Source organism: Natrix helvetica (assembly GCF_964273705.1).
Source record: "Natrix helvetica genome assembly, chromosome: 3".
Classification (NCBI taxonomy): domain Eukaryota; kingdom Metazoa; phylum Chordata; class Lepidosauria; order Squamata; family Natricidae; genus Natrix; species Natrix helvetica.
In genome coordinates, this window is record NC_138549.1 from 140,714,587 (window position 1) to 140,737,395 (window position 22,809).

General features: G+C 40.3%; 1 protein-coding gene and 1 long non-coding RNA gene across 4 annotated transcripts in view; one reads left to right on the plus strand and one right to left on the minus strand.

Annotated features, from left to right (window-relative positions):
- Window positions 1-856: 856 nt before the first annotated feature.
- On the minus strand, window positions 857-16,036 carry LOC309388927 (CMP-N-acetylneuraminate-beta-galactosamide-alpha-2,3-sialyltransferase 2-like). Of its 3 annotated transcripts, XM_081946700.1 has the most exons (9): window positions 15,822-16,036; window positions 12,658-12,864; window positions 11,378-11,447; window positions 7,956-8,485; window positions 6,358-6,548; window positions 4,190-4,369; window positions 3,419-3,464; window positions 2,766-2,885; window positions 857-1,973 (listed from the first exon to the last, which is right to left on the minus strand). In XM_081946700.1, the coding sequence occupies exons 4-9, from the start codon at window positions 8,223-8,225 to the stop codon at window positions 1,806-1,808; spliced, it is 975 nt and encodes a 324-aa protein (XP_081802826.1). In that variant the 5' UTR covers window positions 8,226-8,485; window positions 11,378-11,447; window positions 12,658-12,864; window positions 15,822-16,036; the 3' UTR covers window positions 857-1,805. The 3 variants fall into 3 exon arrangements, with proteins under 3 accessions (XP_081802826.1, XP_081802825.1, XP_081802827.1); XM_081946699.1 differs by lacking the exons at window positions 12,658-12,864; window positions 15,822-16,036 and having other exon boundaries at window positions 11,378-11,533; XM_081946701.1 differs by lacking the exons at window positions 2,766-2,885; window positions 12,658-12,864; window positions 15,822-16,036 and having other exon boundaries at window positions 11,378-11,532.
- The window catches only part of LOC309388928, a 36,595-nt gene continuing 25,235 nt past the window's right edge, over window positions 11,450-22,809 (plus strand). The window contains exons 1-3 of the long non-coding RNA XR_014174868.1: window positions 11,450-11,564; window positions 13,575-13,832; window positions 16,511-16,642. This is a non-coding gene — a long non-coding RNA (uncharacterized lncRNA). The remainder of the gene's footprint in view (window positions 11,565-13,574; window positions 13,833-16,510; window positions 16,643-22,809) is intronic.

Sequence of the window (22,809 nt, forward strand, 5' to 3'; positions counted from 1 at the left end):
ATTAGAATATTCGCACAATACAGTGTGAAGTTATTGGTTCCTGTCTCTCACCTCTTTTTCCCAATGCCTCCTTTATTTATTAGCAGTATCTCATTCTTCATCTCACTTTCCAGCTGACGGAAGAATCCTATTCATTAATCATTATGATGATTGATCAGGTAAGGCAATTATTCATGGTTGTGATAATAATGATCTATTGAATTTATGCCTACTCTAGGCCAAATATTTTGGACTCTAAAGTACAAATAGTTTCCTCGCTGGTTTCCACTCCATCTTGGTGGTATATGTCAACTGTACTATGGCACTTTACTCTTCTTGACATTAACTTAAATGTCTATAGCCATGTAACTGAATTTTTGCTGTTTTACTGATCACATCATTTATGTGTTATCTTTTTGAGAGCAGCAGTGGCTAAAGTGCAGCACTGAATGGCATTTAGGGTGGATAATAATCTATCAGTGGCTAGGTACCACACTGATGTTTTGTAAAGTGGTAAGAGTCATAATGGGTTAAAGCAGGGGTATCAAACGTCATGGCAACGTGCTATCGGGATTTTTTTCCCCTTTGCTAAACTGGGTGTGGCCAGCAGTGATGCATCTGGGCCGCGGGCTGTGAGCCTGACAGCCCTGGGTTAAAAAATAATACAAACTGAGCAGGAACAGCTGGTCAGGATTTTCCAGGTTTGGGGAATTAGATTAAATACTGTGTGGAGAGGGCGGTTCTCTGCTTAAAACCCATCAGAGCAGTTGGAGAGAAGAGCAGAGGTCAATTAAGTAGAGTTGGATGTGAATCTGACCTTTTTATTTACTTACTCATTCTCTAATTGGAGCAACATAAAAGTATTTAGATAATAGTGTATTTTTTGCCCAGTTCAATAGATTTATTTTGCATTTCAGTTTTTCTTCACAGAGAAAAAGTTTATCGTACAATATGTCTAACCATGGGAATGGCCATGCCAACAAAAAATGATCTACTATCATAGAAAGCTGTGTTATGAACCATAACATTGGCTGTTTGGCTTACCATTGTTTAAATAAAGATTTACATCACTAATATTAAACTTAACATGGTATGATAGGGTCTAGAATTGATGAAGCTAATATAGAGTTGCCAGTTAGTGAATTACATAGTCCTAAATAATGACTGTTGTAATATATATGTAGAATCACCCCAAACAGCAATATGTATATACATTTAATAAACATATTTTCAGCAATCATTTCAAATAATATTTAAAAAATCATTTTCAAGTAATATTCAAATAATATTAAAAATCTGGATAATTCATTGAGAACTTGATTTATAAATTGTGATGGAGGGAAGGGGAAGCACCAAATTAGTTATGAAAAAGCCTAACTTTCAAATTCAAAGATATATTTCACATTCAAACACCTATTCTGAAAATAATCAAAAATACGTTTCTTTTAGTGTTCCAATTTCTTCTGCTGTCAAAAACACAGCTAGTAAATCTGAATTGTTCTGTCTATGGTTTCATACTCAGAGAAGGAAGCAAAAGCTGAAGTAGTAACAAATTGTGTTTATAGTCTCCTTTGTTCTAAAATACATAAATTCAGAAAAGCAGAACCATGTTACTCATGTTTTTAATATTTGGTGCATGAAATGAACAGAAATGTCTCCTCTTCTTGCTTTTTATTCTAATTCTGCTTTTCTTTGAAACCAGAACAGATGGAATTAAAAAAAATCTTAATGTGTGAAGAACTGTGAGATTGTAAGACATTTTGGGGAGGCGTTATCCCTATTTCAATCTAATTCAGCAAGCTTAGACACGTAGCGTAAAGTATAAACTACTTATAGAATGCCAATTTGCCTTCAATTGTCAGCCTTTCAATGAGTTGTAGCTCAACAGTGCCATTGTGTACGCCAGACTTGCGAAAGGCTCCTGCGTAACGGTTGTCTTCCCAGTAGTGATGCCAATTCCCATGGAAGTCTGCACCAAAGCCAAAGGCAGAAACCTACCACATATAGAAGCAAGTGAGAAAATAATAAATGACTGCAAAAAAAATGTAAATGTTACACATCTACTTAAGAGACCAGATACTTAATCCCTGTTATATGCTTTGAATTACATTTCTCCCAGGTCTCTGTCATTGCCATGTTGGATGGAAGAGATGAGCATTGAAATACAAAACATCAAAAATACTGTATTAGATTGCCCGCCACACTATAGTCGATTCCATTACATAAACCCTATAGTTGCAAATGTTGATTTTACTTTTTATTTTAGAAAGTTATATATGGGTTTTGCAAAGTGGGAAGTGAAACAGCAAGTACTTAAAATATAACTTACGTTGAATAGTAGGTGGAATTTATGTTTTGTCCTAGTTTTTCATTTTGGTGATTAAAGTACGAAGTGTCCTATAAAGTATCAATATTGGCCACATAGTGTCTGCCATTTTGTAGCTTCCCAATAAGATTTTTATTACTAAATAAATTGTAAAGAGAAATTGTTTTGGGAACAGAGCTAAAAGTGGCTAGTGAAGCAATAGGAACTCAATTCAGCTCAGAACCCATTTATAGCAGCGATCCCCAGCCTTTCTGGCTCTGCAGACCGGTGGCGAAGGGGACCAATGGGGAAAGGGAATGGTTCTCCACAAGCAGTGGGAGAATGCTTGCAGAGCTCTGTTGGAGCTCATCCGATGGCCCATCGCTTGTGCGGCCCAGTTCGCAATGGGCTGCGGTCCAGTACATGGTCACAGCCCGTGGATTGGGAACCTCTGATTTACAGGTTTTTTTGGTGCACTTACCCGTGTGCAGGTATGGATGGCAAACATCAGTGTAATCAACCCAGTGGAAGGATACTTCCCATGATGCCGTGTCCATTTGTCGTGGATATATTTCAGGAAACCAGGGTGAATTATTAGAATCTAAGAAGAAAATTTTGTAAAACAAGAATTCGCCCAGATTGATCATAAATCTTTCCTCAAATTTGTCCATCTATTATAAGAATAACTTCAGAGCAAGAAAAGTCCTTAATGTTCCCTAGGACTTAAAGTAGAATGACTGATCCCCTTTCTCTGGACACATCAGTCCCTGACAGTATGTGCAGTTATTCCATGGCTTCAGGGCCAAGGTACCACAAAATACGACACCTGTAGCCTGGAACAAGAACAGTTCATATTCCTAAGAGATTCCTAGTTGGATCCTCCCTAGTGCAAGTTTGCTTTGACTGTTAAGATTGTGTATGGTGGCCTTCATAACTATTTTTTTTCCTTCTGCCTCCCGTATTTTATTATTTAGCAAGGAATATTACCAGCTTGAAATATGCATTTCATGTATAAAATAAATATGAAACAATACATTTATTTATGAAGTTGGGACTCCAATGCCAATTATTTTTAATCCACAAAAAACATGTAATGTTAATAAATGCATTATTGCGTTTTAATTTACCCCTTACCTTACTTTTGTCGGCTTTAATAAATCGTTTAACCTTTCTGTATGTTCTGTGAAAGGAATGAAAGAATCTTTGCCATTCAACGTTATTTTATTTTAATCAACATTGTAGACATTGTAGAAAAAGAACTATATTAGTCCAGGGTAGCCACAAATCAGGAGACTTCTGATTTTAACCATAATTTTATTTGTGTTCCTCTGGTTCAGGGATGTCAAACTCAAGGCCCGGGGGCCAGATTCTGCCCGCAGGGTGCTTAGATCCAACCCGCAGGGCTGCCCTGGAAACAGCAAAGAACTGGTCTGCGGTGCTCTGCCAGCAAAAACAGAGCTTGGGAGGGTTGTATGCGTGGTCCTCCCGAGTTCTGTTTTTGCTGGCAGAGGGTTGCAGGATGCCGTCACAGCTGAAAACGGAACTCAGGAGCCCGTTTTCACTGGCAGAGTGCTTGGGCCATCACAGCCCCCCCAACATGAGTGACATCATGCTGGCCATGCCCATACCGGTCTGCAAGGTCAAATACAACCCTGATACTGCCCTCAATGAAATTGAGTTTGACACCCCTGCTCTGGTTGATAGATTGAAATCCATTTATGGAAAATCAGGAAATTTATTTAATAAGTGATAATGACAAATATCTCATGTAGTGAGAAATGTGTTTGCCATCTAAGAATGGAAACATGGTTGATATCCTGATAGCACTAGGAATGCTTGATGACATGATATTACTATGTTATTGCCCAGCCTTTTATACTGCAATTACTTAGGGAGGATACTTACTGCTGGATATCTCCTGTTGAAAGAGCACTGGCCAACCATTTGAGATCCAGAGGTTTGAAAGGGATTAGTACAAGATGTACATTAGGACGGAGATTCATCGCACTTTCTGGGTACATGAAATGGTGTGTGGTTCGTGTACCAACATCTTCCTCAAAACCTGTAACCTGTGCAGTGTTCATTCTTGGAGAATATTTTTAAAAAACCAATCAGAATCTTCTTATTCAAGATATCTAGATCACACACATGGAAAAAATTGTTACTTAAACTTACTAAGTACAAAACCTATATCTATGTCCAGCTTTTGTACTTAATAAGTACAGATAAAGAACAGATCCAGATAAAGTTAGTGGATATCAACTACATGACGGGTGTCAAACTCATAGCGTCATATTGCCATGACATGATGTATCATGACATTCTTCCCCTTCATGGAGCTGATGTGGGTGTGGCCTGTGCATGACACATCAGGCCCACAGACCGCCAGTTTGATACTCCTGGCCTACATGATATTCAATATGGATATTCTATTTCCTCATTTAGTTATCACTTTTTGAGAAAAAATTAAATAGGAAACATATATTTTGTTTTAGAAGTACATAATATGGTCCATAAGCTGCATGCAGCATGCCTTTTGTAGTATCAACAGAAGAGAGTTTAAGATTTGGGGTGGATTTTAAGGGGCAAATTTTAAACCTTCGTATAATGTTAAGGCGTTTATTTCATGGTTTAAATTACCTTGTGGGACCTACTTTCGGTCCAAGTGTGTATATTTTAGAATGTGACATGCTTGGCAAAGCAAATACAGCTACCTACATAACAAGATATACACCACTACCCTTAGAAATTAAGATTTTCTAACCCCCAACTGGATGAATGATTGAGATCTCTATACCTGACCCACAAAGACCCATTGTCTTCCCTAAGGGAATAGAGCAGGGGTGTCTAACTGATGACCCACGGGCAGGCCACGCCCATCCCAGCTCCGCAAAGGAGAAAAGTGTTGCGATACATCATATGGCAGCAACGTGACGCTGCAAATTTGACACCCACGCAATAGTGTCTTACAATATCCAGTTATAATATCTGCTTCATAGCAGCAATATATTAGATTCCTGATTGCAAACTTAGGATCATTTATCAGGATAAAAATGTTTTTAATATGGTAATGGTTATCAATGGTTTTATTGTCAATTTGTTTGTGGCCACCTGCTGGCAATAGAGAAAATCACGTCTTTTCTATATCCACAAATTTTTACTTTTTATTATTTATATGCCGCCATCCCGCCTAGAGGCAACTCTAGGAAGCTTACAAACAAGTAAAAAGCAACAAGATAAAACATTAAAATATCAGAGTAATAAACATTAACATTAAAATTGACAAAATTAACAAAGATGCCAAAGATGGGAAGAAGATTGTTATTGCTATAATCTTTATTTCTAATCTAGAGGAGTAGGCTGGACAATACTTGGGTTTTAATTCAGATTAAAGATGCTTCAGAAAGTAAATGCAGTTTTTGTCCTTGACTCATTAATACAATGTCATCTGTTTCCTGGATGTGCGATCATGGAAAATACTGCTTTTGCTGCCGCTGTTTTAACAAGTCAGTGCTGAGTTCATAGACCTGCATATTCAAAATACCACCTTTGAATCAAATCAAACACGGCATAAATATCCCAACTCCCTACCATTTTAGGGCAGTTAGACTAGTTAATGTAATAATAATAAAAAGAAAGTAATAGGAAAATATCACTCCTGCGAGAGGTTCTACACCAGCGGTGGGTTCCTACTGGCTGACCAACCGGTTCACCTCACGCACATGCGCCAGATGCGCACTGCGTGTGCACATGCAGTTTAGCAAAAAGTGAACTTCCGCATTGCAAACAGCTGAGGAACGGCAATTCAATCTGCCGTCACTGATCAGCTGGGCTTCAGAAGCAGCAATAAACATCAGCATAACCTGGCGATGGGCGGACGGACCACTTTCACGCAAACAGAGAACTGGTTCGCTCTCGGCTTGCAGTCAGAATTACCAGTTCTGCCGAGCTGCTCTGAACCGGTAGGAACCCACCACTGGTCTACACCAATCTGCTGTGTCATTTGAATCTAGGTTGAGGGCTGCAGGTCTTTTTCTCATTCTTTGTCTATATGCTCTCTTCTACCTGCTTACCTCATCACAAACTTGTGCGAATCTATCTTCTTTCCATATTTAGAGCCCCTCAGCCTTCCTGAGTTTCCCACCACAGCACAGGCTCCACAATGAACAGCATCCTGGGCTTTAGCAGTGGGTGACTGAAGGAGGTCAAACAGATATTTTACCATCTTCTGAATTTGGCTGCCATCTTTTGATCTTTGTAGCTTCTGATGGAATAAAATTAAGCATTAGAAGCTTGGTGGAGGGACTTCTAATAAAGCCTGCCCAAGAAAATGTTTTATTTTGGAGAAGATATACAAACCTTTTGGAGACCTCTGAACTACACTGGTTAATACTGGTTTCAAAAGTGAGAACTATATAGGGGTGAGTTCTGACTGCTGCTACTGCTGGTTCACTCAGGGACACGCCACATGCATGCGCTTCACATGTGCATGCTTGATACTAGCTACACGCACATGCGTAGTACTAAAAAAATGCGTAGAAGCATTTTTGAACTGCTAGGTTGGCAAAAACTGGGACAAGTAACGGGAGCTCACTCTCTTACCCGGTGCTGGGGATTTGAACCGCCCAACTGCCAACCTTCTGATCTACAAGCGCAGCATTTTAGCCACTGAGCCACCGCGTTCCTTCCAAGGGATGAGTTGCATTAAGCAACTCAAAATACTGAGTCAATTTATAAGATACTGTAGAAACAAATTCTTAATTATTTCTCAGTGCAATACTGATCTTTTCCTACTACATGGATTTATCCTTTCTTAATCATGATTGGTTCATTTGGGGTTAGGCATAAAATTGTAATGACTGATGACACAGAAATAGAGAAATATTAAATACAGGGAAAGTAACATTTCAGTAACATATCTAGTTAATTTCTAGTAAATATTCATTAGATAAAATCAAAATTAATTTTTAATGTAGCTCAGCACACATCAAACACCAAGTATAGTCCTAAACAGAAAAAAATGTTCTGTACCTTACTTACATTATAAGACATGAGAACAGAGCTGAAGAGTTAATAGAAACCAAAGGACAGCTTGAAGATTTCCAAACTGGCTGACTCTGATATGTACATTATGGAGAGAGAGGCTGTGTGGCCCCCTACAAATTGTCCAACCCTAACTCCCATAGTCCTGCACATTTAATGTTATGTTATGAAATTCAGATTGTAACAACATTTAGGGAGATTGCTGACTGACTGGGCAATGAATGCTTTATAGTTAGGAAGCAAATCTACCTTTCTTCATCTATCATGCCAAAAGATAATGCAATCTAGATCTTCAAAAAGAGGAAAGGAAGAGAAGCCAGGTTTTAAACAAGTACAGGAAAAAATCAAGCAAAAAGTTGGGTGAAATGGTTTACATACAGTATATAAAGATTACAAATGTTCACTGTTTATTGGACTGCAGTGCTTTTACTATGCTCAATCTTAGTTAAAATGAAAACGATAAAATGCTAAAATAAGCCTCTGTCATTTATTTTCCACTAAAAGGCAAATCTGGACATGTACTACACACAACCAACACTTCACTTAGTAGAGAGAATAATATGTTTTTCCAATTCTTTTCTCTAAATGGTTATCGTTGTTTAGCTTAGTAATATGATGCAATACTCACCAGCCACCACTGAAGAACCTCTGGCGGAATATCAGAGTTTTCAAGAGTCAGCAGGCAGTTTACCGAGGCATCAAAGTGATCACAAAACCAATCCCGACTGCTTTGGGCAATACATTTGTTATGGTAACACATTTCTTCTTCCATTAATGAGTCTTCTTGTAGCCACTCACCAAGACTTTTGGACAAAGATGAAACAGAAATATATATCTTCCAGATGGAAAGTGTAAAGCACAGTGTCACAACAATCCACAGCTTCTTCTTCCACATCATTGTTCACTCCATCAGTACAGTTTGAACTCCTAGTTTAGACATCTTTGACGGAAAAAATCATCATGCTGGGTGATATAACTGCAGCTAAATCCTTTATTCGGGTATTATTAGATTGTTTTCAAAGTAGCTAAAGTCTCACTATACTGGATGTCTTACTATTCAGAACTTCAATACCAAGAAAAACGAAACTAGATTGTAGCATTCTGTTGGTAGGTACTTATAGTGAGACGCCATATCTTCAGAATGCTGAAACACACAAGCTAAAAAAAGATAAACAGAAAAGGCAAATGCTAAAATGGTATGTCAATATTATCCATAGATCTCAAAGGGCAATACTATGTGCCATGATAGAATATAATTTGTTGATATTAATAAACAGATTTAAAAGTCTAATGATTCTATGTTTCAGTAATCCAAAGCTTTTTCAAGTACAAATTCACAGTGTGTTAATTTGTGCCAGAATTTAATGCAACCAGCTTGCATTTTCTGTACTGAAATACGAATTTTGATGGTGTGTAGGAATTGTGTAAAAAATACACAATACTGCTTCAAGTCAATTATAAATTTCCCGAAACTATTGCAAATATATAACTTTTGAACAGATATCCCAGAATTTTGTAGTATTTCCAGGGAATGGAAAAGACGAAAGAAATTGCAAAATCCCGTATTTACATTGCTGATTGGCAAATAGAAAAAGATAAATAGAAAAGACAATCTTGGAACTTTATATGAAACTATGGTGACTTTTCTGCTTAGGGAGTTACAGTATAGCGGATGAAGGAGCATAGAACAGGAACGATTATGTTTGTATTGTTTCTCACAACACTTTTTAGCTTAAGTCCTGATAATATGAAACTGAAGAATAGGAAAGAAAGATTTTGTTATGGAGCACTTTATTTATGTGGGGCTCTAGGTAGTTAGATAACCACCTACCAAGATAACTGGGATTGCTTAAGCCATCACTGACATACATCCAACCTTATGGACAGAAATGGAAGAATTGCAGCAGCTGCTTTCAGTAAGCAGAAACAGGCAGCATTTAAATTTGTACAGGTGCATAGCGTACAATGTGACATGTAAAAATTGTCTTAGAAAAGGAATGGAACCTTTGTATCTTACCCATCTGCGTACATAAAGATTCAGGCTAGTTCTGCAGAGAAATCCTCTAATCTCAGGTTTTCCCAAATTCCTACTATTAAGAGGACAAATCCTTAAATTATACTAATTACTACATCAGGTAATTATCTTACACGATGCTGTCTTTCCCAGTGGAAGTGCTTATTATCATATATTAAGCCTGACCCCAATGTCACAAGTACTCAAGATAATTGTGATTTCTTTCAGATTTATCCAAAAAAGTGCATAAGTGCACCAGCAGGCCTAATGTCCCTATCCTCATTTATTTGTGCCCATTTCCTGTGTTCTTATACATGTTCATTCTTATTCCTGTTATCTTGTAAATGAGTGACAAACTAAATAAATAAACAAGAACACAGTGCACAAGCTGTAAATGTAAGCATCTCCAGCCCTACCTTCAGTGTACAGCAATTATTTTTCAGACATGCTAGAATAAACAATAAATTATTATTGATAATTATAAACAAAAAAGAAATCCTCTGACTCCATGCAGATACAGTTTATACTTTCTTAACGCATCTGGATAGCACCATCTCTACGGGATTAAAATGGGCTTTATTTTTGATAACACTCATATTTGGGCATTATTTTAAGTAAATAAGGATATAACAAAAATGAACACCTGTAATAATATACATAGGTTTCAGTTGCAATAGGTATATAATTGTTACATGTAATCAAAGAATTAATGTTTAGATTCCCAAAGCATCAACCATTCCGAATATCCACAATCTGATTAAATTATACCATAAGACTGGTGGATAATTATATCTGGCTTCAATCTTTTCTCAATCAGTTAAATACAAAGATGAAAGTCCATTTCATGGGTGTATGTTTATATTAGAACCAGGAAACCTTGTTAGAAGTGGGAGGCTCTTAACACTGAAAACAATATACGTAGTTTGAAAGAAAAAATACAAATAAAGCAGCTAACAGCTAAATCAGTATGAAGAATTTTTCAATTCAGTGATAATTTCTTTGAAAAACTTTTCATTTTACACTTACTCTGGCACTTTTGTAAACTTTCCCCCACCCCATTTTAATACATTTGAAACTGTTATATCCAAATTGGAGTGCAATCAAGGTAGTGAAGGTAGGACAAGCTAACTCTTTCTTTGTTTTTTTTTTCTTATTTTATTGTTTTAATTAAACAAAAAAAACCACACACAAAAACATTCTTCATTACATCTTCCAGAAAGCATGTCGATTGGTTACAAATAAATTTCGTGTGTTACTACAATCATTCTTTATATTTCATTCATATTGAATTGTACATTTTAAATCAAAAATCTTTATACCATCAATATACCATCATTCTCATTTAACTATATTTGTTTAAACGTGCTTTTGTCTAGAATCATTTATATTTATATTATAATAAATCTAGACAAAAATTTATTACTAGAATTTATAAGTACCCAGGAGCTAACTCTTTCTATTTAATCTCACAAACTACAACGTAACACATTTCCTCTCCTAATCCCAATTCTATAACTGTTTCCCTCTTTTTTCTTAGCCGGGTGCTGGACACTTAATATATATCCTTCCCTTGTGCCTAAACCTGCTCCCAACTCTGGGAGTGAAGAATTTGAAGGGCTATAACATTTGCCCAAGAAAAGTGTTTTCTTTGTCAGTCACATCCATAAATTACCTACTTTCCCATCACTCAGATGTACTGTGATGCTCTTCGGGGTGAATCTCCAGTGCTGTTAGTAAAAGGGACTGTTTTAATAAATCCTTATTAATTATAAGACTCCTGACAATTTTCTTGGTGGTCTCAGAGTTTATTTTGTTTTGAATTTTCCCCATAGCAGCATAGCCAGCAACAAAGTCTTTCATCATTTATTTAATAAAATTATTAACTGCCTGATTTACTTGTATGCTACCCATTCCCACAGGCTCTAGGCAGTTTACAATGCAAACATATAAACACTACCCTAGAAATCCCCAAATACATTTAAGGGGAGGGGATTAAAAAACTAAACATCAAAAAATACATGCATTTGCAACCTCACTTTCAAATCACAGGTTACTTTCTTTCTGTGCAAGACTGAACAGGTAAGCCTTCAAAGTTTTCCCGGAAGCCTAGGAGACATGACATGGATTGAATTTCTACTACGAGTGAGCTATAAAGAGTGAGGACAGCTACTGAAAATGTATGCTTCCAGGGCTCCATCAAGTGATTAGAAATGGGATCTGGAGGTGAGTGACCCTATTTGATCTGATTGGACAGGCAGATGAATACAGAAGAAAGTGGTCCCTAAACAGCCATTCATGGTCTTAAACATGACAATCAACACCTTGAATCATATCAGAAGTCAACTGATAACCAGTTTCCAAAGCAGTGGGTTACGCTGCTTGGGACTTTTCATTCTGCAACCACTGTAATTTCCTCATGTTCCTCAAGGCAGGTCCATGTAGCTTGCATTGCACATGGGAAATGATTAGGGCATGGGTCCAGGAAGGATAACAATTGGTGTACAAGATGTTACTATCTAAAATCTCTCCTGGCTACTGTTGCTATCTGCATTTCAAGCAGGATCTGCAAGTCTAGGAGACCTCCCAAATTGCAAACTAACTCTGAAGGGGGAACTATAAGTCTTCAATTTCTGGGATGGAATTTCCCAGAAATTGTTAGGCTCCCAAATTCCCCAATCATTTCATCTTGGAAAGATTCAATTCCTTGACTTGTGATGTCACTCCAGACAGCACTCACTCTTCCTTATTAATGACATAGGATTCAGATGTTTTTAGTGGGGGAAAAGTTTACTAAGAGAAAACAATACATAACATTTAAACAGAAAGAGAACTAATACAGGTAATCCTTAACTTACAACAGTTCATTTAGAGACCGTTCAAAGTTACAATGGTATTGAAAAAGTGACTTATGTCCATGTTTCACACTTATGACCATTGCAGCATCCCTGTGGTTGTGCGATTTAAACTCAGATGCTTGACAACGGGTTTCATATTTACGACGGTGGCAGGGTCCTGTGCTCATGTGATCACCTTTTGTGACTTTCTGACAAGCAAAGTCAATGGGAAAACCAGATTCACTTAACAATGGTGTTACTAATATAACAATTCCAGTGATTCACTTAATAAATGTGGCAAGTCGTAAAATGGAGCGAAACTCAATACAAATTCCTCACCTAGCAACATAAATTTGGAGTTCAATTGTGGTTGAGGACTACCTGTATAGAGTTCTAAACAAGTTAGAAAATATAAAGAATAAGTGAAATAAAGAAGGATAACCAAGAAAAGATATTTTCAGAAATTCGAGAAACATATTTACCTGGGAATCAACTCTACTGAATTCTGTGAGATTTACAGTTGAGCATAAGTGCAGAAGTGGGTTGTTGTTGTTGTTGTTGTTGTTGTTGTTTATGATGTTATCCATTCAGCCATGTCCAATTCGTGGCAATTCTATGGGCCAGGTCTATCCATGGCATGTGATCTTGCACTACTTCTTCGAATTATTCTATGCTCTGGTTGGTGTCACCTTTGATAGTCAGTGACAACTTATAAATACACAAAATGAAAGAGGAAGAAAAAGCACATGGGAAAAGTGAAGCAAATACCAAGAAAGGCAAAAATTGTATGAAGAAGAGAAGGAAAGAACAAGAGATGGCAAGTTCTGCATTTCTGGCTATGACTAATCTTGCTTGTGTAAACAGAAGAAAACCTGGCCTCTGGCAAGTGGGACAATTGAGTTGGGCAGGCAGGAGTGGCTATAGAGATTTTAATAATTAGTTCTTTCAACATTCTTATTTACTGGTTGGATTTGACATAGTAAAGTAAATCATAATCATTGCTTTACTACCGTGTTTCCCCGAAATAAGCACTTGGCTTTATTGTTGGGGAGACCTTATTATTTTTGAGGTGCAGGAGGCGGCAAGCATGGTCACTTCATGGCTGCTGCTATGTTGCAATATTTTAGGGGAGGGCTTATTTTCAGGGGAGAAACAGGGTAATAAACCAGTTTCTTCACTAAAGCATTAAACCATGGTTTACCAAGCAATTGAACAGGCTGCACAGCATACTAAACCAAAACTAAGTAAATCATAAATAAAAAAAGGGGGAGAAATCAATGTCTTGTTAACCTGCAACAATGTGTATTTGTCTTCAGATGGCATTACTATGCTGTTCTCATATGTTAAGTGCAATGTCTTTCCACATTGACAAGTCAAATTATTATTTATACAACAACAGTTTTAACCAATATCAGAGATGCAAGACTCAACTTGAGGTTCACCCCAGGGCTTTGAACGGCACATCAAAGTTCACACACTGAAAGTGGGTGGAGACATTAGAAGAAGAACTTCAAAGACTGAAAAGAATGCCTCAACATCTGCAAGACTGAATGTAGCAATTGCCCCTTAACTCCCTCAATTCTTAAAAATGCAAAAGGACCACTGAATTTTGGACCCACACATTTTGGGAAAGCTGTGGAGTCATCAAGGGATGCTGGTGGGTAGACATATTTTCTTGCTTGCATTTCAGTTTTGGTCACCTAAACTGAGATATAAATTACTCAGCTAACATTCAAAGACTTCTGGTAGAGTTTTTTTTTAGCACAAGTAGGCAAATCAATAGGAAATGCAACTAGCTACAGACAAACTGATGAATAATGGGAGATACTTTATGGTAGGAGTTGTTTGTATGTTGACCTAAACCTTTTACTTAAGAACATAAGATTTCCTTCCATCCCCCCCCCCTAACGTATTCAGTTAGCAGTCTCCTCTCCTCATCTCCTTTCCCTTCCTTTCCTGTCACTTAGACAATTCCTGTTACACCCAGGCCCCCCTCCCTTTCCCCTCCTCCTACTGGGAAAAGAAGAGGAAGTAGATAGTTGGGTCAGCCTGTCTGTAGAATGGATTGAGTGTGATAGAGACAGTGGTTTCTGCAGGAAATGTTCAAAAAAAGTTAAGATGGTAGCCATAATGTTGCCAGACACCCCCAGAGAGACAGAATAACTGGTATATTTTGATGGGAATCAGTTACTGGGATAGCTAACATTCCTCATCTTACACTTGGCTAGTTATATTTATTTTAATCAGCTGTTATTTAATATTAGTGGGCAATTATCCAGGTCCTGTTCTCTTTGAAATTGCTCATACAGTTGCTGTGAAAAGAATTAACAATAAATATTTCACATAAACACATACTTAGATGCATACAAATGTTTTATGCGTGGAGTTTTCAAGAATTGGTTGCATCTGGAATGTGTAATCCTAAAGTACAAAACCACTCTTCCTTTGGCCAGGGAATATAACGCACCTATAATGACTGACTTAACTCTCACTTCTTGGTATCAACAGAGATGTATTTTAAAATGAAAGAAAGTCAAACATTTGCAGTCATAAAAAGATCCTGTATTGCACTGCAGTCAGATCCTAAATTGCACCGTGAAACACAAATCTTAGGTAAATCCTAGATTTATACAATGCCAGGAAAAGAACCTGTAAATGGATAAATTCTAGCAGATTAGAATACATCTCTAAGGGGCAGGGATGAAATTCAGCGGGTTCTGACAGGTTCTGGAGAACCGGTAGCGGAAATTTTGAATAGTTTGGAGAACCGGCATATACCACCTCTGGCTGGCCCCAGAGTGGGGTGGAAATGGAGATTTTGTAATATCCTTCCCCCAAGGGTGGGGAGGGAATGGAGATTTTGCGGTATCCTTCCCCTGCCACACCCACCAAGCCACGCTCACAGAAACGGTAGTAAAAAAAATGAATTTCACCACTGCTAAGGGCTAATGCTTTTGTTATTTTCCATTACATTTAACGATGTTACATCTGACACCTAAAGAATGAATCAATTTATTATTGTATAATATTTTGTGGATTATAGAATGCTTTGTCAGATAATACAATATAATCCCCATGAAGTGGAATAAATTAAATCTTTTGCCAAAAGTTATGTTAGATTGTATAGTGTTATAAATCTATTTATTCATTAACATAAATTAACTGTAGAACAGCAAAATGCTTTCACAAATCAAGCTTTTTTTTAAAAAAATCTTGCTATCACTTCTAACAGCCGTTGGGGTTTGTATATTTATAATGCCTTTAGCTAAAGGAAAGAACAATTCTAGTTAACATTACTACAGGCAGCTTACAAGACAAATTAAATTCATGTTTTTCCTTTTGCTTGAATGTTCTGTAATGCATTTACAAAGCCTATTAATAGTAATGTACATTTAAAAAGCAATTTTCCAGTTTTTCTTTAGCATGAAAGAGAACACAAAAGTCTAAATAAGCACTTAACAGGGGGGAAAGCGAGGAGTCATAATCCCATACTTTCAATAGTCTGGTAAAATCAATTGATAGCAGAATTATTCCAGAAGATTTTTTAGGAAAAACTCAAACTTACATAGACGCACATTACATTTTACTAATGAGTGTGCAGCCTGTTAATGAGACAAATTGAAAAAAAGGTATGCAATATACTCACTTGTGTTGCAAGCTGCACTTCCTACATGGAGACCTTATGCCAAGAAATAGTACTTTTGTTTCTATAAATGTTTTGACCCTTTCTTGTTTGTTCTCCTTTTCTTAATAAAAGATCTGAATCCTCTCCAGTCATAGGCTACAATTTATAGATTCTGGTATTTTAGCTAGAGGAGAAAATTTGCAAAAATAAAGAAATAAAGATTCAACAGTCTAATCCTGACCACATTAGGAAGAGAATGCACATTTTCAAAACGAAAAAAACAAACCCCAGATCGGGTTTAAGCAATAAAAAAGGAAACGTGTTTGAACTATACTGTATCAGAAGTGGTTTCCTGTAACTGTTTGCAGATGTGAGGCAACCCGCAGATACTCTGTGAGTAACTTGTTGATTGACCATGACATATTTTGTTATTAATTTGGCAGTTGTATTTCTTTTACGTTTGAGGCCATAAAATTTGGCTACAGCATGAAGTATCTGCTCATAATGTTCTTTTATACTACATTCTTCAGGGACATCATTCATTGAAGTTTAGTAATCAGGGTTAGATTTTTCACCATTGTTGATCTTTTCTTGAAATGCTATGCTTTACTAGGTGACTTTTCAGGGCCTTTCACAATTTCTGGCATAAGGGGCTTTCCATCAGTCAAGACAGCAGAAAACTATACTCACAATACTGTCTCTATTGCCAGATCCTACCCTGCATGGATTGTGAGTTGCTGATGAAGGATGCCCTGCTTTTGTGTGTGCAGGATATGGTAGCCAAACTGATTGGTTGAGTCCTTAAGCTTTCTTGCTCTCCCTCTTCAGCACATCATTAACAGGTGAGAAAAACATTATAACAGTTCAAAATTATCAAATTATCGAATTATAACAATCAACATACTGTATATTCCTCCTAAACTATAATATTGTAAAAACTAAAGTGTAGATTGCAAGTAAAAATAATAAGTCAAATAAATTAATGGTATGAGCTGTGTTTTTTAAAAAACTAATCTGGTTTATGCCCAAGCCAATCACTGTATCTCTCCATACATGTCAGCAAACCATTTTTATTTCTAACATGTACAGCGGGGGGGGGGGTCCTCTCCCCGTTGCCACTGGTATGGTTCTCATGGGGCTGTGCGTCCTTTCGTGCACATACGCTGCACACGCATGCACACTCCATTGCCCCTGCAACACCCAGCTGCCTGTCGGTGCTCGTGCAGGCACAACACACTGTGCACATGTGCGCCATTGGCCGGTTGCTTTAAAAACCGGTATAGAACGTGGGCGGGCGGGTGGACGAAACAAGCCACCATACCGGTACACTGTCAGCTGCTCCCCGCTACTACCGGTACGGCTGTATTGGGCTGTACTGGCCAGAACCCACCACTGATGTACACATACCACTTCATAAGCTGCCTTTTGTTCATAAAATTCCCACTTCTCTCTTTTTGAGGAACTAAATTGCTCCATCCAATCATAATTTTCTTGTTCTTTCTCTTAACCTATTCATTCTTCCTTTGTTGTTTGCTGTTTTATTTGTTTTGCAATTGGATCCTAATTTATTTTCTCTGTATGACTAAACTATCTGCTTACTCCCATTCATATTCAATCTCTATTCATTCAACACCCATTAATTCTTTTTTAAAACACATACTCTTTTTAAGTATTGAATATACAAGTTCATCAACTTGGTCTAATTTTGGTCTAATTCACACATCCAGTCTTTTATATACGTAGTGTTAGATCAGGCAATGGGAAGGCAGACACGGGCTAACAGTGCAACAGCTCTTTATTAAGTACAACAAGTGAGAACAATCCAGCAAAGGCTGGGTCTGACAGCAGCCCTTTTATAGGGAGCTGTCAGACTCTCAGCCAATAGAATCAAACCTCTGTTCCCACCGGAACAGAGGACCTTGGTGGAAACTATATCTACTGTTGTAGATATCTAACACCCCTCCCCTCTTAGATGGAACAATCCTACTTGTAACGTAGTCACGCAGGTAGGCGGGCTTTTGCGTAGCTCTGCCTGACCTGTGCAGTTTAGTAGGAGGGGTTCCTTTGGACAGGTCGGACGGACCTGTTTGCTCTGCAGCTCCGCTTGGTGGAAGCTCCTGGAATCTTCCACAGGCCGCGGCTGGAGCTTCTAGAGCCAATTCACTCGGAGCTCGCTGCGAGCCTGCAACACCACCAGATGAGTATTCTGGACAATTCGGGCTTGAGCTAACTGTTGGAGAAATGAGTGGTTGCTCCATTTGGGTAGGGCTTTGGCTAACTTGAACAGGAGTTACTGCTGGTGGTCTAAGATTAGAGTTGGAGCTGCGGCCATGGAGTTGGTCAATGTGCCTTCTCCAATTTCTACCATCCTTGAGCTCAAGAAGGTATGAGTGAGGCCCGGTGATGCCTATCACCATGGCAGGAATCCACAGTGTTCCCCCGGCATTGTTGTGGGCGTATACTGAGTCCCCTACGCTAAAATTTCGGATTTTGCTTGTGGAGTCTGGGGGCAAAGCGGCAGAATAATTTGGGTGTAGCTGGTCTAAGTGGGATCTAAGCCGGCGACCCATGAGAAGCTCAGAGGGACTTCTCCCAGTGGTGGCACTGGGTGTGATATCTTGAATTAGGTGGTAATGGTCAACCCATGTTTGCCAATCTCCCGGGCCCATCCTAGAGAGGGCCTCTTTTGCAGATCGCACCATACGTTCTGCCTGGCCATTGGAAGCCGGATGGGACGTTGTGACCAGGGCATGCCGAATTCCCTGGGCTGCTAGGAAGGTCTCGAAGTGCATGGCCATGAATTGGGGGCCGTTGTCTGAGATCAAGACATTGGGCAGGCTGTGCGTAGAGAAAAGTCTCCGTAGTACCTTGATGACCACCTCTGCCATTGTGGAGGTCATCAGGACTACCTCTAACTACTTCGAGTAGGCGTCCACAACTACTAAGAATGTTTGGCCGTGAACTGGGCCAGCAAAGTCAATACGCACCCTAGACCAGCGATGGTGAATCCTTTTTGGCTCGCGTGCCATAAGTGGGGGGAGCGCAGGGGGGTCGTGTGCAGATGTGCTGCACCCATAATGCAATGCGCGACCCCCCAGTGTGCATGCGCGCACTACAGACACGACCCCCCTTTTGCATGCTTTTTTTGCCCTCCCCAGGCTCCAGAGGCTTTATAGGAGCATGGGGAGGGCGAAAACAGCCCCCCGCCCCCTCTGGAAGCCCTCCGGAGGCTTCAGGGACCTTCCCTGAAGCCTCCAAAGCAGTCAAAACGACCCTCCGAGCAAACCGGAAGTCACTTCCGGTTTGCTTGGAGGGTCGTTTTAAGCGCTCCGAAGGCTTCAGGGACTGTCAAAAGGCTTCCCTGAAGCCTTCGGAGCGCTCAAAACGACCCTCTGAGCAAACAGGAAGTCCGTTCCCAAACTTCCGGTTTGCCTGTGGGGCCATTTTTTTGCACTCCAGAGGTTTCAGGGAAGCTCCTATAAAGCCTCTGGAGTCTGGGGAGACCGAAAAATGGCTTTTAAAAAGGATGAACTCAGCTGGCCAGTGCGCGTGTGCCCTGACAAATGGCTCTGCGTGCCACCTGTGGCACACGTGCCATAGGTTCGCCATCACTGCCCTAGACCATGGTGTTTGAGGACGCTCCCACTCGTTAGCGGGCGCATCTGGGGGAGCAGGTCTGGACTACTGGCACGGTGTGCAGGTAGCCACCCATTCTTCTATCTCCCTGTCCATGTTAGGCCACCATATGTAACTCCTTGCCAGGGACTTCATTCTGACAATCCCTGGGTGCCCTACATGTAAAGCTTCCAATACTGCAATGCACAGTTTGGGTGGAACAACGACCTGGTCCCCCCACAGTAGGCAACCATTCACAACAGACAATTCATCACGTTTACAAAAATACATTTTGAACTCAGACCCCACAGGCCCCTTGGGCCACCCCCTCTACACCCAGTTCATAATTTGTTTAACAGTGGAGTCTTTGGCGGAGTAGCGGGCCACATCGCTAGACGAGACAGGGCCAGTCTCCAAACAGTCAATAAGTAAGACTGGCGTCTTGGGCGTAGAGTCAGCAAGAATTTCTGGCAAAGGGCAGTGACTCAACGCGTCTGCATGTCCCAAGGTCGTGCCCAGTCGGTGCACCAGCTGGTAGGAATAAGCAGCCAAGCAAAAGTCCACCTTGTCATACACGGTGAAAGTGACACAGGAGTTGGTCTGTCCCCAGCCAGCAAGCCCAAAAGTGGTTTGTGATCGGTAATGAGTTCAAAATCCCACCCATAGAGGTATTCGTGAAATATTTTTACCACAGCCACAGCAGCCAAAGCTCACGGTCCAACTGGCTATAGTTCCTTTCTGTAGCAGATAGGGTCCTGGAATAAAATGCTATGGGGGGGGGGGTTCACTCCCATTAGGCATGCAGTGGCTGAGGACGGCTCCAACGCTGAAAGGTGATGCATCACAGGTCAACACCAAAGGCAGGGTCTAGCTGTATTGGATGAGGAATGACTCGGCTGACAGGAGTTTTTGACCGCGGCAAATGCGGCAGCTTCGGCTCTTCCCCAGGACCACTTTGCATTCTTTGTTAGGATGCGGTGAAGGGGTGGTGGCTTTCTGTTGTAGAAAAATGCTGTAAAAATTAAGGAGCCCGAGGAATGCCTGCAGCTCGGTTTGATTGCGAGGTGTAGGGGTGTCCTGAATAGCTTTAATTTTTTGAGAGGTCGGGTGAATCCCAGAGCTGTCAATTAGGTACCCCAGGAATTCGACCCTTGGCACATTTATTTTAATTTTTTATTTTTTAAGGCGAAGGCCTTTTTCTTGAATTCTTGTCAAAACTGCGCGTACTCGTTTTAAAAGTTGCGCCTTGTTTGCAGCCGATACAAGATGTTGTCAAAATAGGGGACGACTCCTAGAATCCCCTGCAAAAGCCGTTCCATGACGCTTTGGAACAGTCCAGGAGTGATACTAACGCCGAATTGCAGGCGGTGACATTTGAATGCACCCCTGTGCATCACAATGGTTTGGGCCTCCACTATAGCGCCATCTACTGGCAATTGCTGGTATGCCTGCGCCATGCCTAATTTCGTGAAAATCTTTCCAAGGCCTAGTGAATGGAGAAGGTTTGTTGTAGCGCCTTATTTATTGTACATTTGTAATCCATGCAGATGCGGATTAGCCCATCAGATTTGACAGGTGTCACTATCGGGGTCTTCCAGCGTGCGTGATAGACCGGCTCTAGGATTCCCTTGCCTATGAGCTTGTCAATTTCTTTGTTAATTTTAGGGCAGAGAGCAAAAGGCACTCTCTTGGGTTTAAGCTTTATGGATGCTATGTTGGGGTCCAAATTGAAAGAAATTGGGTTCCCTGTATACTTACCCAGGGCCGGGTTGAAGACATCCTTGAACTCCTTAAAGATGGATTTTCCATCTCGCGCAGAGAGTCCTCTATTAGGACAGTGACTCTTAGCTTTTTTGGCTGCCTGGTGCGGACTTGTCCTATCGATGTGTGAGAGGTGACTCTATTGTCCCCTTCGGATCATCTTGGGGCCTTCTGCCAGGATCCTGAGTTGGCCTTCAGCCAGTGGTGTGGCACGTTCCTGGGTTGCCAGGCTGCCTCAGGGAATTCGCTCCGGCACACCTTGGCTTTGTGCCCCATCCTTCCACAGCGCTGGCAGGTCCCGTCTCTAAAACAGCAGCTTTGCCTGGCGTTTTAGAGATGCCACAGCTAGCATAGGGAGGAGGAGGTTGTTTAAATTTGCACGCCGGCTGTGCGCGGCTACTGCGCATGCGGTAGCTGTCATCTTCTTCCCCCTCAGAACTCTCGGCCTCTGCGGCCTCGCGATGAACTTGTGTGGTTTTTCGCGCTTCTGGAGCCGCGTTCTGGCACTGCAAAACCTTGGTTGATTTGGTGGCTGATTCTGATGCCCTGGCTTTGTCCAGGGCGATCTGCAAGGAGAGGTTTGATTGTGCCAGCAACCTCCTTTGCAGACTAATGTCCCGTATGCCGCATCTAATGCGGTCTAGAATCAGATCGTCCAAGTCCCTAAATTCACAGTATGCAGCAGTCTTGCGAAGCGCCGCCACATAATCGTTTATCAATTCACCCTCCTTTTGATTCCACCCAAATTGAACTCATGGCGGCGAACATATTTGGATGGCTTGGGCACTTAGTGTGTTTTGAGTGTTTGTTGAAGCGTGGACCGGGCAACCGACTGTAGTGGTGTCGGCTCTGACAAGTTCTTCACTGTTTTGAACACTTCCCGGTCACAGTACCCGAGGAACATGTTCTTTTTCCGGCTGTCTGGTATGCCCGCGAGCTCGTTGTTCTCTAGGAAACATTCGAAGCAGAGCATATACGAATCCCAGTGCTCGGAGACTGGGTCATACAAGTCGGTGAGGTGTGCATGGCCATTTTCTTTGGTGGAGCGATTTAAGCTTGCCGCTCAAAAATGGTCACTTGACACAGCACTGAGCTCCGGGCTGGATACTTGCTGGATTTTTTGTGCTCTTTTTGGTTGCCTTCCGATCCCATCGTCATCGCCAGTGTTAGATCGGACAATGGGAAGGCAGACACAGGCTAACAGTGCAACAGCTCTTTATTAACAAGACAACAAGTGAGAACAATCCAGCAAAGGCTGGGTCTGACAGCAGCCCTTTTATAGGGAGCTGTCAGACTCTCAGCCAATAGAATCAAATCTTGGTGGAAACCATATCTACTGTTGTAGTTATCTAACACCTAGGTTAAATTTCAGATCATGTTTATTTACTTTGAAAGTAAAAATAATAATAATGAAAAGCTCTTAATGAATATTACTGCATCATGAATGCCTATGCGATTCAGTCACTTTTGAGCTACCACAACACTTTTGCTGTATTCCTGGATACAGTAATCCAAAGGTTTCTAAATAAACTGTTCCAAATGCCATCAATTCAAAAACATTGCACAGTTAGTTCATCTCCATGCTCCCTTAAAGGTGCATTTCTGTGTTAAGAATGTAATATTTTTAAAATGT